General features: G+C 52.3%; 1 protein-coding gene across 1 annotated transcript in view; it reads right to left on the bottom strand.

Annotated features, from left to right (window-relative positions):
• LOC116956298 (uncharacterized) overlaps nucleotides 1-17639 on the bottom strand; it is a 170081-nt gene that overhangs the window by 94465 nt on the left and 57977 nt on the right. Inside the window, exon 3 of the mRNA XM_076054022.1 lies at nucleotides 252-332. Within this exon, the coding sequence (XP_075910137.1) occupies nucleotides 252-332 (81 nt within the window). The remainder of the gene's footprint in view (nucleotides 1-251; nucleotides 333-17639) is intronic.

The following is a 17639-nucleotide window of genomic DNA, read 5'->3' as shown; positions in this document are numbered from 1 at the left end:
CGTGGCCTCATCACTCATTGAAGAACCTGCACGAGTCAAGGTGAGTTCCATTACCGGATCGACTGTGTCACACCACGCAGCCAGATCCATCGTTCGCGAGAAGGGGGAATGGGTGGGTGGGGGAGTGCGCAGAGACACAACGCAAAGCATCTCACCGTCTCCACCCAGGGGGCATCTCCGGCCGGCGGAGCATCGGCAAGCCCGGCTCCACCACGCAGCAAATCGCACGCTGCCACGCGACCGCTACTCACCCTCGCCCCCTTCTCGGGGAAGCACTTGCATCCTCCTGTGCAGTCGCGGCCTCCGCACGCTCCCGGGAACACCTTCACTCCCTGCACGCGCGCAGCGGTGGCAACACACGCGGGGGGGGGCGTCATCGTGGCGGTACCGTCGTGATGTTCGCGTCTCGTGCGAGACACGGGGGTGGGGAGGTGGGGAGACGCTGCCGTGTGGTGCAATGGTCAGCGCACTGCACTGGCACCGGGCAGTTCGGCGACCGCCGGTTCGAGCGGCTCTCCTGGCGCGCGGCAGTTTAGACGACGGGTCACAGTGGCTCCGTGAGCTAGCGGTCCAGAGATCGCCGGTGCTACGATTCGATCTCCCGATACGGCAAACTGAGACGTTGGGGCGAGTTTCTGTAACACCGCTCGCCCCCGCCGCCCGCCTCTGTCCACCCAGCGACATGGGTGGGTGCACCACAGTTGTGGAAGAGTAGGCCAAAACGCCCCCTGGATTGAATCGCTTAGAGCGCTCTAGCGGAGGCCCTTCTGTCTGAAGTGGTGTGAGCCGTACATCGCAGGGATGCACCTTTAACTTTGATAAACTTCACAATAATCGTTAATACCGTGATTATCATTGTTCATGAAAAAAAATTACCTGACAAAATTCGTATAACATAAAAACAGTTGAACACGGAGGCTTTCGCGACCAATATCATCCAGAATAGAGGTGTTTTGTGGGTTAGATCGCGTACATATATAAATGTGTCGTTGAAACCAATCTGGCTGTCGCCTGATGAAGCTAGTTGTAATTACTGGCGAAACGTCGTACTCAGATTGTAAATGTTGTGGCTTGGCTCTCCAACACACCGGTGTGCTGTACTAGTGACGAATTGGCACGTTTTGTTTACGTGACAACCCTTACTAGTTGGCTGTGTCGGGTGGTGGCGGGTTCAACGACACATTTATATATTTACGCGATCTAACCCAAACAAACCTCTACTATGGAACATAAAAACACAACCCTCAATATAGTAATAGGTTTTACCCTTTTAACTGGCACAAAAAAAAGATGACATCTTTATTCAAGGCATCATGTTTGCAATAACCACAACACAAGCAGTCAAAATGCAAACAAAAGAGACAACTCTGATAATAATATGCACTGTCCTTGAATTTGATTGGTCCACACCTGAGACGGCTTTTCTTAGAGCCTAGTCTCCACTGGTGTTGGACCAGAAGACGCCAAAAGGCGTACTTAAAAGGGTAAAACCTATTACTATATCTTGTTACTGGCAAAGGAGGTCTCATAATGTAAATGCACAACCCTCAATGTTAATTGTTTTCATAATTAGCTAATGCCCATTGAGCCAGTTCCGTACAAAACGTTATTTGGAGCAAAGGATGGCTTGGTGGTTACATGACGTAACACGTTTTGTAGTTCTCTTAATTGCCTACTCGGGTATCGTGCAAATGACAGCACGGTGCGTTATACGCGTTACATGTCGTAACCTTGCGACGTTTATAAAAACCCATGTCAGGTTTGAGTTGAGCTAACTGCAGTCGAAGAATTTGTTAAGTAATCTGTATCCGTACCGTTAGGACGTGGGCCCCCTGGTGCAGTTGCACCGCCTTCACACTCGCCAGCTACGCCACGATCCCATTCACGAAGTGTGGCAGGTGGCCTTACAAATATCGCTCTTCCGATTTGAGATTGCAAAAGAGAAGCCCAGTCGCCAGCTCGCGTCACAGCTCACGCGCTAAATCCCTTATCTGCAGCTCGCTCCGAGACGCAGAGACAACAGGCGAGGCTTTATGGGGGGGGGGGGGGCAAGTGGACACGTGAAAGGCGAGGTGGCAAGGGGGCGGGAAAACAGCGTCCACGCCAAGGCTCTCTCTGCACCACGTTGCGTGACCCGAACGCGAACAATCGAATCGTTGAGCCGAACTCAAGTGACCGGCGGTAGGCGGCCACGGACGCAAGAAGCAAGGCGACATTTTGCTCACGAGCCTCACTCGGACCGCAGCAATCGCGCAACGCCACACGGGGCTGAGAGGTCCCCCCCGCTCGATTCCGCGAGGTCAGCCCCACCGACAAGTTGCCCTCCACGAAGACCCCTCCCCCCCCCCGCCCGGCGTCGCTTCTCGCCCAACGCACCACGGATTTCTGTCGCACTCCACGTGGTGTCCCCCCCCCCTCTCTCTCCCCCCGATTTTTTGATCGGTTTCCGTTCAACAATCGCGCTCTCCTGCTGCACCTCCGCAATGTGTCCGAGCGATGGAGGAGCTGCTCCATTGCGAGTGCGGCTCTCTCGCGGAAGTTGGGCTTCGGCGCCGATTTAAGAGCGGACGGTGTTTTATGGACCAGGTAGAGTTACGCTCTGCTTAAGCCGTGGGGATTTATAGCGCCGCTGTCGGAGGGTAAAAGTGCCGTGGCTCTACTCGTCTCTGGCGGGGCAGTAATCTATCGCGCGCACGGCTCAACGGATGGATCGCGCAATCCTTGCGTGGCCAATGAACACGGAAAATAAATCACTCGCGCGAATTGGGCTGAAATCCCCAAAATTATTCACATGCGCAATAGCAGCGCAAGGGATAGGGGCCCATTCATTGAGTGGGTATGAAAAAATTTGTCGAAACTTGATCCCTCCCCCCCTCTCTGTACGCACGCGGACTTTTTACACCCTCCCCCCCCCATCTGACGCACCCTCCCCCCCCCCGAAACCTATAGAACGGCCGATGTTTAATCCACACAGAAACGATCAAGGATTAATAATATTAACGTGTTTAAACGGATAGTCCACCGCCGGACTAACTCAATTTGGAGACCAATGTAGACAAATTATTATCGAGGCTTCACCCAACCCCCCGTGTCCTACGCGCACATTGTCAGTAGAGCCCCCATACGCAAGCTACGCATTTGGGTTGACCCCCCCCTCCCCCCTCCATGCGTACGTACTCAATGGATGGCCCGTTACCGCTGCTGCCGCGGTGTGACAGTTAACACGGTGGACTTGCAACCCCAGAGGACGCCGGTTCCATACACTCACCCGGCGCAGCAGCTGACACGACGGTGCAAGTTGCTTCAATCCCCACGACCACCACACTCTGTCCACCCAGCGCGTGTCAATTGACCCGCCGCAGTCAGTCGATCGGCAGCGCTGCGTGTGGTGGGGTAGTCCCGCCTCTTCTAAGATATCTGGGCAGCGTGGAAGAGTAGGCCAAATACAACATCCAGAGATGTTCTCCCATAGAGCTTTCTCTCGTGGAGGCATTTTCCACGGGCAGTGGCGTGAGCGAGCAATTGCTGGGCTCCGCCTTTACCTCTTAAAAGAGCAGCTGCTCACTCACACACGCTTGAGCCTCAGAAGTTCATTTAGCAAATTGGCAACACACAAAAAATATATAAAGACAAAGATCCTCCTAGGTGGATTGTCAAATCGCCGGATCGTGACTGCTTGTGACGCTTTCATCCAGCAGTTGTCATCCAGCGGTGGATAGATCATGGCTGCTCATGATGATGGCGACGATGACTGCCTCACATTGACCTACGTTCGTGAAGACTAACGGGGGTTACGAAGTGGACCCATATGCGAGTCGAACATTCCGTGGCACAGATCAACAATTACAGCAATATCCCCGGCAATCAACAACCTCGCCACGTGGCTCCGACGCTCGCCGAGGGAAAACTGAAAACAAAACCCAACGACAATGATGTCCAGGTGGTTTCACGACTTGGGGACCGCCCTAAGGCCCCGTTGCGTTAACACCGGTCCGCATTCATGAGCCAAAAGTAACCTGCGACTGTTCTCCTGACCGCTCACCTTGACCGACCCTGAGCAGCCCGCCACCGGCACTCACACACACAAGTAGTGTGTACAGGTGGCGTGCCAGAGCGGCTCAAGGGGCTCCTGTGGCCGCTTCAGCGGTGGGTTGGGTAGGTGCGTGCGAGCGTGCGTGCGTGGGGAGCGGTGGCGTAGTGGTTAGCGCGCTGCGCCACGAACTCAGCGGCCCGAGTTCGATTCCCGCTCACGGTCAACAGCAGTGACGATTATCTGACCCGGTTCTAGGCCTCCCCCTAGGTCGACTCAGCCTCAAATGAGTACTTGGTGTGGTGTGTAAATATCGCTACTGGGGAGACAAAGGCGGCCGGGCGTGGTGCTGCCCCTCCCGCTCGTGTGCCGTGCCGACCTTCATAGGTGCTCGCTAACAGCACTTGCCCTAACAGTCCGTTTAGGCTATATGGGTGATCTTTGCCTGTGTTGTGTGTGTGGCTATACCTGCAATTCACCAACTCTCAAATAAAAAAAACAATTGGATGGCTCAATGACTTGCACCTCAATCTCTCACAGTTGCGCTCATCGTGGGCCATAAGGAGGAGGAAGAGAGGGAAGAAGAAGAATAATAAAACGGAAGCGAGGCTTTGCCTCATTATATCGCGGGGAGGGCTTTGGGCCCAGCAAACGAGACGAGCGCTTGGCAAGAGACGCGTGGATGCTCACGCCCGGCAGCAGATGACGACGCTTCTGGCCGTGGACTGGCACACAATCGGGCCCTTTGTAAGCCGCTGGGTCCAACCATGCAGCCACCCACCCACACACCCACCCACCCAGCCACCGACACACCCAGCCATGCACCGACACCCCCAGCCACCCACACACCCACCCACCCAGCCACCCACCCAGCCACCGACACACCCAGCCATGCACTGACACCCCCAGCCACCCACACACCCACCCACCCAGCCACCCACCCAGCCACCGACACACCCAGCCATGCACCGACACCCCCAGCCACCCACACACCCACCCACCTACACACCCACCCACACACCCAGCCACCGACACACCCAGCCATGCACCGACACCCCCAGCCACCCACACACCCACCCACCCACCTACACACCCACCCACACACCCACCCAAACCCAGCCACCCACACACCCAGCCACCCACCCACACACCCACCCACACACGCACCCACACACCCAGCCACTCACACACCCAGCCACCGACACACCCAGCCACTCACCCACACACCCAGCCACCCACACACCCACCCACACACCTACATACCCAGCCACACACTCACCCACACACCTAGCCACCCACCCAAACATCCACCCACACACCCACCCAAACCCAGCCACCCACCCACCCACAGACCCATCCACCCACACACCCACCCAAACTCACACACCCACACACTCACGGTTGAATAATCTTCCTTCTTCGGTCGTCATGCCACGGCCGAGTCTACACGCTCCGTTTTGCACCGGGAATATTTTTGTTTTTTTTGTATCTGCCACGGATTTATTTTGTATTTAATTCGGTGGCCAAGGGTGTGGCGTATCCCGTGCCGCGCCGCGGGCTCAGTCACACACAACGTGCGCGCTAATTAAAGGAGTACGCGGGAGTGCGATTCGCTAGCGGCGGTCGTGTAATGGTTGGCACGCTGGACTCGCAAGTCCAGGGAACACCGGTTCGATTCCATCTCCAGACGGTTGAAACAACGGGGAAGGTTCCTTTAACCCCCCCCCCCCCGCTGCACTCCCACCCCCGCCACCGCCTCTGTCCACCCAGCAGCAGCGTAAACGAGCGACGACCACGGGCAGTCTATCGGCAGGTCGCGTGCGGCCAATGTGGAAGAGTAGGCCAAAGTTACTCTCTCTAGAGGAGCCCTCTGAAACTGCCAACACATTGGCATGTTGCAGAGTTGGGTCTCGCCTCGACTATTGCAACTGCGTCCTAGTCCGGTCCTCCTCTGGCAACCTGAAACAACTTCAAAGACTTCAAACACAACCTGGCACGCGTCGTCACTGGCCGCACTTATCCCCGTCTCGACTCGCTCGCCCTCTCTCCGTGCCCTCCACTGGCCACCCATCGCCAGCAGGGTCACATGCAAGATCGCCTGCCTCTGCCACCGCGCCTTCACATCTGCCTGCCCCCCGTACCTCTCTTCACTATTGACGACTCGCAGCACAGCACACGGCAGATGCCTTGGCAGTTGTGACTCACGACCTCCTCTTGATGCCAAGATCCAGGACGGTCACGTCTATGCGCCGCTTCTCGGTGGCTGCCCCAACAGTCTGGAACGCCATCACCCCTCTGCACATTCGCAGCATCACCTCAATTGTCTCCTTCAAGAGACACTTAAAAACTCACCTCTACAACCACGCTTTCGAGTGACGACTCTGAGCTTGGCTCCGCGCCTCTGAGTTGCGGCCGTTTGGTCCGCTAATTTAGCGCGCTTTATAAATTGCGTTATTATCAATTATTATTAGCTCTAGAGAGTTTTTCATTACGAAGGCCCTTCTGCCAGCAGTGGCGCGAGCAAGACATTGCAGGGCTGCGCCTTTACCTTTTACAATTCACTTACCGAAATCTACACCAGACTTTACTCTTCACAAGTAACAAAACATTTCAAGCATTTTTTTTAATTCCTCTCCAGACTTTTGGCAGCCGGCTTCAGTTTAGAGGCATACAAGGCAATTAATTGGCTGAGGTGGCAAATTGAAAAAAGTGGAAATGTGATATTACAGCACTTTTGGACCAGTGGCCCAGGCAGAAATATGCAAAACAATCCAGCGGATTCGAGAAACCGCATTCTGATCTTCCGCAAGTCTACAGATGTCGCTATAGAGTTATTTCTGCATCAACGACTGCCCGCACTGGCCACTGATTGTGATATAAATGTCAGGAAGACAGTTGATGGATCGAGGTGTGGGTGCGGCATTGGATTGCGAAAATCAGCTGGATGGGAAGCGAGGGCAATGGGGAGGAAGGGAAAGTCTACGTCTGAAACAATTCACAGAAAGAAACATATCTGTATGGGGGCATGTTGGTCGAGGGTGAAGTTCAAGTTTATTTAATTTAAGCAGGTGATAACTCAAGAGACCAGGATGAGTCTCATTTGCAAGAGTTCCTTCGGGCATTGGTCTTGCAGTAGGAGGAAATGACTGCTCGTGTATCATCCAAATTGAGTCATTTGCGCGTAATTTATTTTCAATTTGGCAAAACTGGACACTGACAGTGGCACACAATGGTCCTACTCTTGCGAAATTACGTTGGGGGTGGGGGATCTTCAGCGTTCACCGTGATGGAGTCAGTGCGCCGTAGTAGGGCTACGGTTATCGCAAGCGCAGTATTAACCAGGGCGGCCGCGGGATATGAACTACGAACCTTTGCAACAAAGCGGTGAAAGCGCTACCCCTAGGCCGCATGTCACCACCCCTGATGTCTGCTGCAGTTCTAGACCAGGGCTTGGCATGCGACTCTTTAAGGGCCGCTTCGTGACGTTATTTATTATTTATTAAGGACCACCATCTCGTATTCACGTGCATTGGCGGCTCTTGAATTATTGAGTTTTTTTGTTTTTTGTTTTACCGAATTATAAAGAAATATCTCTTCTTGTTATTTTGGTGGACGGGCCAAGGTGTAGATAAAGGAAGGCCCTGCTCAATGACCTGCAGATTGGGGGACCATTCGGCGAAACAAAAAGCGCAATATCGGGTTCGATGTAAAATCCAACATTCCCAGATGTAATATCCCTTGGGCGAGGCGCTCAAGGAATTAAGAAGCGTAATTTTTGGCTCCGGCAACGTTGCCAGACGAGACACGAACGCGCGCCAAGCGTATAACCGATCGGGCAGCCCTTCGGCGGGCTTCCCACGGCATTCGTCTCGCCGCGTCCTGCCGCTCGCTGTCGCGGTTGCCAAAGTGGCAGCCTCTCGCATTCCCCACCACTGCCCGGCTTCGGCGGGCGGCGGTGGCAGCTTTTTTTTTAATCTCACAGGGCTCCATGGCCGGGGCCTCCAGCCATCGCTGGATATTAGGCACGTGCCAAATTCGCGGCGATTCAACTATGTGTCAACGTTGATGATTGTTTTTTGGAAGACAAACGGAAAAACGCTGCCTGTTTGATATTTCGCACAACACGTAAGCAGCGCCGTGAAGGTGTCACGCAAAATCGTGGGTGTCCATCGTGGGTGTCATTTGCGGCCAAACGTTGCTGATGCCGCCACCACCACCACCACTACCGCGCCTCATCATTAATGTTGAAATTCGTTGGGTTCACAATCCACTCTTGTGATTGAAGAAGTATATTTGAATATGTATAATTTGATTGAATACGTATGTTTGTTGAGTTTTTGAGCCAGCTGGCCAGGATTTGGCAAGGACATAGCTCCACCACTTTTCACCCAGGCAATCGGAGGCCACAGACTTAGATATTTCCTGACTTATCATTATAACAATAATTGCATATATTTAAGAACACAAAATGTCATTTATTTACAAAAATACACTTAAGAGCAAACATTTTTGAAAGTTTTTTTTTACTTTAGATTGTATCAATGGTAAGATTTGTACGAAGTGTCGATTATTCGAATAAAAGTTATTTGTGAACATATGATGGGTTCAAAAAAAGTATATAATCCCAATGTTTTGTGAAATCAATGGACATAGGGCGTGGTTGTAGTTTAATTACATGACACGAGCATTGGCCGTTCAATAAATAAACGATTCCATTTAAAAAAACAGGGAAGTTACTAAATGTTCTTGTAATTAGGAACAGGCCTATTTTTATTTTAATAGATTCAGTTGTTCCGCCTACATCTTCATGGAAACCCAGCGGCTGTTCAAATATCAAACTCTCAACTCACAAACTGGCAGTAACGCGAGCAGTTTGGTACAAGTGATCGCTCCGCTAATATCCCCGTCCAAATTCGCTCATTTTCTCCAATCCATATAAACAAAATTCCGCTGTAACGCCCTGACCACACACTGGCATCGCTACAATCATCTACCATTCATACGTTCCTTTCGCAAGCGTCGCCCAACGGCGTGAATCATCGCAGATTCAAACCCACGCGCGGCGCGCACGTCAGCGACAGATTCTCCCCGTCCACTTCGCCTTGCGACAAAATTGGCGGACGCGTCGCAGTGAACGGGGCCGGACCCCTGGGACGATGTGGGCGCAGGAGGGGCACCGCGGTTCGTACCGGCACCGCCACCTCCTTCCAGGGCCAGATTCACGCTTCCGAGGACCACCCCCCCCCCCACATCATTCCACCCCCACCCCCCCCACCGTGTCCAGCCTTCGCAGGTGCTACTTACTCGCTATAACGGCACGTGACCCAACAGCCTAGTGAGAGACTATACGGGCGGGATCTTTGGCCTTGCTACGGGCGGAGGCACCTAAACTCCAATTAGCGCCGTTGGCTACGTACGGTGCGAAAGAAGTTCAACGTGCAGCGCACACACAAACTAAACACAGTGCCCTCGGACCCCGTCAAATGTAATTTGGGGGGCCCTGCCCCCCCCCCACCCCTATCCCCGGCGCCACCCTTGTGGGAGTGACTCAGCCACAGCGCCGCCAGCGGCAGTGGAATGGCCAAGGCAAACACGGGGGGGGGGGGGGGGGTGGCACAGCGCGTCCAAGACGAGGTGGTCCCTCCGCCACAAGGCAGCGCTTGTGGCGCGCGGTGTCGGGGCGACCGCTCGCTCGCTCGCTCGCGTCTCTGGCTGTGTGCGTGGGGCCGGGGGAGCGGTAGCGGTGGAGCGGTTCGCGCGCGGCGCTTTGAACGCGGCTATTCGAGTTCGATTCCCGCTCACGGGACAGCGACACCAGTGACTATTATTATTATTATTGCCCGAGCCGGTCCTGGGTTCTCCCCTCGGTCGACTCAGCCTCAAATGAGCACCTGGAGAGACAAAGGCGGCCGGGCGTGCCGTGCCGGCCTTCATAGGGTGCCACTCGCTAACGGCACTCGGCCCAACAGTCTGTTGCAGGCTATACGGGGCCAGCGCCAACCCGGCACGAGCAGCGACGGTGGTGCGGACGGCAACGACGATGCGTCGGTGAATCGCCCTCATTCAGGCGCAAGAGGGATTGTTGGCTCCTGGCTATCGCCTCCTTTTCCGTGACGAGTTTGAAGCAGGTTGCAATGTTCCCATGCCGCTCCGGTCGTGAAGCCAGGCCTTGTGCCTGCAGCATGTCGAGTTTCCCACGACGAGGGTTTTGTAATGTGTGCTTGTTGTCAGGCCATGCTCGCAAAGTGATTGGACATATATATGAGTATTTAATGATTTACAATTGCAACTTATAATGCGTCGCTCAGTATTCATCACTCACTCTCGAGGAGAGGCAGTGCCTCAGAGGCACGGGGAATCAAAGAGGGGAAGCAGCAGCGAGATGGCGAGTCCGGGCCAACATTTTTATTTGCATTTTTCCAGGTAAGGCCCACTGAGCTACGTAGCTGTTTATTTCAGAAGCGACTTGGCCACAAATGAGAGCTCAACGACATGGTTGATCATCCCTCACCCCAGTCCAAGCTGGGTGGGCCCCGACATAGGAAGGTGTTATCGGCCACCTAATGAGTGTTTCATCGAGGAAGAAGCCCGGAGCGCCCAAATTAAAGCCACGCGTGCGAGGGGGCAACACTCTATCCCATACAGACGGAAAAAGGTGGAGTCCACATTATTGCTGTGCTGCATTCTCCGAGTGAGCCAGTGTACGGCACTACAACTAAACTAAACTATTAAATTTTTTTTATCAGGTAAGGCCCACCGAGCTATAGAGCTCATTTTCAGAAGCGACCTGGCCACAAATGATAGCGAAACGAAGTGACTTACCACGTGGAAATTGATAGCAGCCAAACACTCTAATTGCAGGAGAAAAATCCACGCGACCTCGGTGAGAACAGGCAAACTTCAAATATACAGCAGCAGGCGTCAGGGTCGGGATCGAACCCACGATCTCCTGTATACCAGGCGAGGTAGTTAATATCTCCTAGCCACCGTTATGATGATGATGAGACACGCAAACTCCAAATATACAGCAGCAGGCGTCAGGGTCGGGATCGAACCCACTACCTCCTGTACACCAGGCGAGGTAGCTAACATCTCATAGCCACCGTGATGATGATGATGAGACACGCAAACTCCAAATATACAGCAGCAGGCGTCAGGGTCGGGATCGAACCCACGACCTCCTGTATACCAGGCGAGGGAGTTAACATCTTCTCGCCACAACAGAAAGATATGTTATGACATCTGTGCGGTGATCCACCAATCCCCGCTTCTACCTCCACAGTGCGGGATTACAGGCAGCCACATGCAGCAGCGAGGCCATCACCACCACCGCCGCCACCACCACCGCCACCACCGCCAACACCACCGCCACCACCACCGCCGCCACCACCACCGCCACCACCGCCACCACCACCGCCACCACCACCACCGCCACCACCACCACCACCGCCGCCACCACCACCGCCACTACCACCACCGCCACCACCACCACCACCGCCACCACCACCACCGCCGCTGCCCTGCGGTGTCCTTTCATGTGATATAAAGCGAGTGGAGAACACGTGCGAGTTTGGAGTGACGACGAGTTTCGTGGAACAATGAGCGGGCCGCGTGCGTGGGGAGTTTTGCGGTTGCCCTGCGTGGCTCTCCGACGCGCTTTTGGGTCGTGCCCCGCGTCGTTTGGCACGATGTCCGACGTTTCGCTCTCACGTGCTGGGAACTTCTTCCGGAACTGAATTGGTTCAACGTTTGTACCGAGCCGCTTCGGTGACTAACAGCTTTTTGCGTGGACGTTTTTCTTAAACGCTTTAACAATTTTACTGGGTTTACATTAAGAAGATGGATAAACAGTTCAGCTTATTTAACTAAAATGTTCCTTGTTATTCTGAAAACAAGTTAAGTAAACACTATTTTTTCCGAAACAGCGATATGTTTCACTAAAGCAGCCACTCAACTTGCTCGCTGTGATGCATGCGTTGTTTTCACAGCGACGTCCTGATCGTAACCGTCTGCAATCTGTCATTTGGGCTTATTTCAAAATGTTATTCCCATTCCCCGCATCCCAAACATATTTACTCAACAATGCATAAAGGATACACCCAAGTGTGTATCCTCTTCATAAATTGGATACGTTTGTTTTGATGCAACGTATATACATTTTTATCCGTCCTGTAGATTGTCCAAAAATCCATCGCGTAGGGGGACACTTATCCAAACCACGATTTGTGACAGTATCCGGATTGTGAAATTAGTGGCAACCAACTCTTATTGCGTCGTTTGAAGTTTATTTTATGTTTAACGAGGTGATAACTCTTGAGAGACGAGAATGAATCTCATTTGTAATATTGAACTGGGGTCATTCGCCCATCAGCAGGGGAGCGATGGATCCTGTGTATCGTCCCAATCGAGTTATTTGTGATGTCGTTTACGTTTTTTTTATTTTGGCAAATTTGGATTCTGACACCGGGCGCACAATAGCCAAACTCTTTTCGGATATCGTCAAGAGATCTTCAACGTCTGCTGCGAAGCAGATAGAGCATTTGTTTATTTAGGTTTCATTTAGGTTTTATTCTGCCCACAGGCAAAGCCCATTTGCGATGGGGACTGGGCTACAGCAAAAATAATGAAACCCACAAACAACTGTACACGGTGAGGCTGCGAATGGCAAGATCGTGCATGAACATGGTACAATTTGGTACAACTTGCGGAGCATGGTACAACTAGCAGAACATATACAAGGCAAGCAAAACGCACCACGTACAAACTAAAATACGTATCACCTATAGTCTGCACAGCAGAGCGATCGATAGCATGTATACATTAAAGCCAATCTGATCTCCAAAATTAATTCAAAGTATTATCATGGATATTACACACCGCCGCATTAACCAGGGCCGCCGCTGGAATCGAAGCGTGAATCCCGTGCAACGAGCGGTGAACGCGCTCGCAACTCACGGACCACACCGCGACATTCTCGACTGCGCAGACGCGAAGTCCCGCAGAGAGGCAGCGTCACACGTTGGCGTTGTCCAAGTGGGGGCATTTTTTTATTTTATAAAAAAAAACCAGGGGCGGAGCCGGGGGGGGGGGTGACAGGGGTGACATTCTGCGTGTGAGTGTACGACACTCGGTCTGGCGGACTCCGTGCAACTGCATTGTCAGAGCGTGTCCGCCAACCGATGGCGTCTGGTTCAACAGCCTGACCTCTCTAATCATTCTTGAAATTAAAATTTGTCGAATGTCGCCCCGGCCTGAAATCCTGGCTCCGCCCCTGGAAAAAAAAAACACTCATCAAGCCGTGGTGGCTGTTCACAACCAGGCAAGGGGCCTCCCTAACGACCCCGCCACTCCCGCCCCGGCGCCCGCATGCCATCGAACACCCAAACCAAGTGATATTTTCTCTCCGAGAAAAGCGTCTTCGTCGGTCGAGCGTGAAGCAACGGACGCCAGCCCCGAGCGTTCTCAAACACAACACGCAGCGCTTGATTAAGAAATTCCAAGCCCCCCACCCACCCACCCACGCACCCCCCTCCCCCCATCCTCGTCGTTGATTATGAGGCTCCGCTCTTAACACGAAGGGGGTTATGTAATACCGCCCGCCAGATGTACGGCGTCATGGATTTTGCCTCGCGAGCATCCCCCACGGTTTCCGACGTCAACGCGGCGATGGCTCAGGCTTACCGAATATGGCCTTTGGGCGAATTGCAAATCTCTGCGTTACTCAGCAATAGAGCAAATGAGGGTGAAACGCGTTGGCAGTCGTGCGCAAGCGCAAATGTTAGCATAAGCGATTCACCTCGTCTGTTCTGAAGGTGCTCGTTGCCTTATAAGAGAAAACTATCCCGGGGCCTGGCTGGATTTCCTTATTCAGAGCAGAGAGAGAGGGGGCTCCAACTCCGGCCGGATTCCAGAATAGTGCAGGAGTTATAATTGTTCAGAGCTGATGGATGAAGGCCCATGGTAATATAACAACACGTTTGATATTCAGGTCGACCACCGATGATCCGGCACTCGCTGATCCATCACTTGCTCGCCAGGCAGTCAGTCGCCCCCTTATCACTCCGCTCGCGCTGCTATCGCGGTGTTTACCGTTCCCGTGAAGATCGCTCATCGATTCCTCCACTCGCGTCGAGGAATCCGTTGACCAGACACTGACTGTGATTGTCTCATGCATGCCGCGTTCAACCACCGCGCTGCAGGTGAAAGCGTCTCTCTTGCTGCCTCCTTCCCCTTTGGAATTCCCTCCCGTTGTAACTTTTTTTCCCCCCCAAGCTACTTTTGTAACCTTGCTTAATGTGAAGAAAACTATTCCATCTTTTCTGTTACACCTTCACTGGTGCTGTTTGTTGCTGGCCGATTGCCGTTTTTTTGGGGCCCACGGGCCTTTGTTCCACAACCGCGATGTTTATTTCGTTTTATTCTATGATTATAATAAAAAAAAATTCATGATTATAATAATTATTACACAGTCGAGACCTTAGAAAAATGGCACATTTATTGATTAGATTTAGAGGCTATGTGGTGAGAATAGTTTTTATTGTTTATGATATTTTTTTTTCCCACCGTAATCATCCGAATTGTGCTCTCGCGAGCAAGATTTGAGGTGAAGGAAATATTCTTCCTTAATATTCTTCCTGAATTCCCACACGAACACGCGCACACGTTGATTGATTTACTGTGTTTTTTAAACCGGATGGGAATCCGCGTGCATTGAAGGACCTTCGCTTTAGCTTCGTAAGACACGCACTCTCAAGTTTCAAGTTTATTTTCTTTAACCAGGTGGGAACTCCAGAGATGAGGATGAGGCTCGTGAGCAAGCGTGACCTGGGTCATCCAAATAACGAACTCAAAACAAGTTAAATAAAATAGAGCAACGAAGCAGGGTAAGCAAACGCAACAAGCGGTGACTTGGTAGAAATATAAAAGATTGCACAAACGTCAACCGATGTTCATTCATAATAAAAATGGAGGTATATAAACAGTACGTTCACCACGCTTGAACCTCTACATATATTTTGTCGGTGGCCTTTTTCTCTCATTTTATGTTAACTCCCTCGCCTGGTATACAGGAGGCCGTGTGGCTTCGATCCCAACCCTGACGCCTGCTGCTGTATATTTGGAGTTTGCGTGTCTCTCTCCCCGCGGCCATGCGGATTTCTCTCCGGGTCCTCTGGGTGTTTCCCCATCCACATTTAGAATCAACGTCACGCGTTTAGAGTATTTGGCTGTAATACATTTCCACGTGGTGATGATGATGACAAGTCACTTCATTGAGCTATCATTTTGTGGCAAAGGTCGCTTCTGAACAAGAACAAAAAGATCTCAGCGGGAGCCCTCCCCTTGCTAAATCTCTGCATTATTTATTAATATATTCGCGTTCGTTTTGTTTACAACCGTTAAACGCCTCGTCTGTCAGTCGTGCGATATTCCTGAAGCACCCTACTGCTGCGCGCACTCGTTCACCGCAACATTCGCGTGTCTGCCTTTGCCGTTGTTGTTCGTGTTGTTGCTACCCTGGTCACCGCGTCTGACTTGCAAGTTCAACGTTCGCTGCCACATCTCTCAGGAACGACGGCGTGGGTGGGTACATTAAACGGTGCACAGAGATCCGCCCCAGCTCCTCTGATCGAGGCCCCCTCTCCCTCCCCCACCAGTGGCGGCGGCTCGGGGATTAATCAGCAACGAGCTTTATAATTGAGCCCCCCCCGACCGCCCGACCGCCCCCCTCCCCCCAAATGAGCGGCCGCTGTTGATGAAACACAACGAGGCGGCAAGGCGTCCTCTGTTCTCGGGGCACCTCCAAGGACCCGTGTCATGACATCAATTTTCCCAGCCTATCGCTGAATTTCCCAGGCGCACGCAAAAATAAAATAAAAAAATAGGGCTTCAAACGGGGACCCGGGGGCCTGGCGGTTCTCGGCTCTGGAATTTACTGCTGAATTTTTTTATTTTTTTTATTTTTGGGCCTCGGGGAACGGAGCCTAAGGGAGGTCCATCGATTTCCTCAAAACGGTGGCCGAGCGCGTGCGTGCGCAAGTTTCCTCTTTCGGCTTCAGAGACTCCATTGTCTTGCGAGAACACGTGACCTTGCAACATTTCCCCCTGCACCCCCCACCCCCCCCCCCAAAGTTATAGAATTGTCTTGTTTTATGCTTAGGGAGGGGGGGGGGGACAGGCACACTTTTATTTTCAACGAGTGTTAGATGTTCACTCTGGTTCTCGAAAGCGGTTAGGGTGAAGCGTGTATTTTTCGCTGATGTTTTCTGAACCCAAGATGAGGGGGGGGGGGGGTTGGGAGGGGGGGTGGGGGGGGGGTGAAATCCACAGCGCCACGGTGGGCAGACAGGCTGCCTATTTATAGCACGACCCTTCGTCGGCTTCCCATTTGTGGACGTGAAACTCAAAAGGGCACAGATACGCGTGGAAGTATGTAGACACCAAGAGACAGAGGAACGCGTGGACCTAGAGGACGCACCCGAGTTCAGGACATCGCGCGATTGCGTAGGCGTTCTTGAAGTTGTGCGCAACGCATCATCGGCGCGCGTATGAGTTTGGCACAAAGAACGTCGTCTCGGCCGTTCGGAGACTTGAGCGGGTTCGGGCGGGACATCTCGCAAGACGGGATGATGGCCGATCGTCAAAACTAACCACGGAGTGGCAGCCGAAGGATACGGAACACATCCTGGAGAACATCTATAGTGGGGATGGAGCGATGACATCAGACCACATTGCAGGAGCTAAATGGATTGTCGCGTTGTGCGACTGTTAGAGCTGGCAACAGCATGCGGAGGCCTTCATCCAGCTTGATCATGGCTAATGAAGCTCATGCTGATGATGCTGATGATCGAACTTTGACCGGGATTTGAACTTGCACAGTGGTGCCCGGTCAGATTACCTGATGTTACAGGAATGTGTTGTTAAAAAACACAACACATTCATCAATAACATATCCTTGAAGAGGAAAATGTATACGCGGGGTGAATGTTTGGGCAATGGCTCTTCCTCAGAGTGCCTGTCATCATTTGGCCTCTTTAAGGCCACAGTGTTATGGATGAATGTGCAGTTTTTTTTCAAGTCATTATTGTTGTTATTATTATGATACGACGTCATGAGGAAGTGAAACATCATTTGTCAACTCTCAACGGTACGCTGGGCACCGTGTCGTGTCAAGGAGCAACGCCGGAACACGACACAAAATAACTACTTCTGAAGTCGTTTGAATTAGCCTCTCTCACCCAACACGGGACGACTCTGTCTAGTGATCAGTAAAAGACGCGTCGTTACATTGTGATTAAATCAGACATACTCAAACATTCAACCATCATTAATACTGATGATGCCATTTGTTTATTGAAGAGAGCCTGAATATGAGCCTCGGGACGCGTTTTCAGGAGGGCCCTGCATTGAGATGTTTGGTCAAATCCAACCGTAGTTTTTTGCTACATGGGAATGAAAACCGCTGGCACCCGGGAGAAAACCCCACCACGCGGACGAGGCGGGGGGGGGGGGGCTGGTAACCACTAAAAAGATAAGCTCGATAATCCAATCGCTGTAAGATCGTCGGTTATTTGTAAATCTGCACCGCTGCCAACGCGCATATCGCATCGCT

This window comes from Petromyzon marinus, chromosome 64 (assembly GCF_048934315.1).
Source record: "Petromyzon marinus isolate PM22_M1 ecotype Great Lakes invasive population chromosome 64, UKy_Petmar_22M1.pri1.0, whole genome shotgun sequence".
In the NCBI taxonomy this organism is placed as follows: Eukaryota; Metazoa; Chordata; class Hyperoartia; order Petromyzontiformes; family Petromyzontidae; genus Petromyzon; species Petromyzon marinus.
This window is presented reverse-complemented; position numbering and strand designations above follow the sequence as displayed.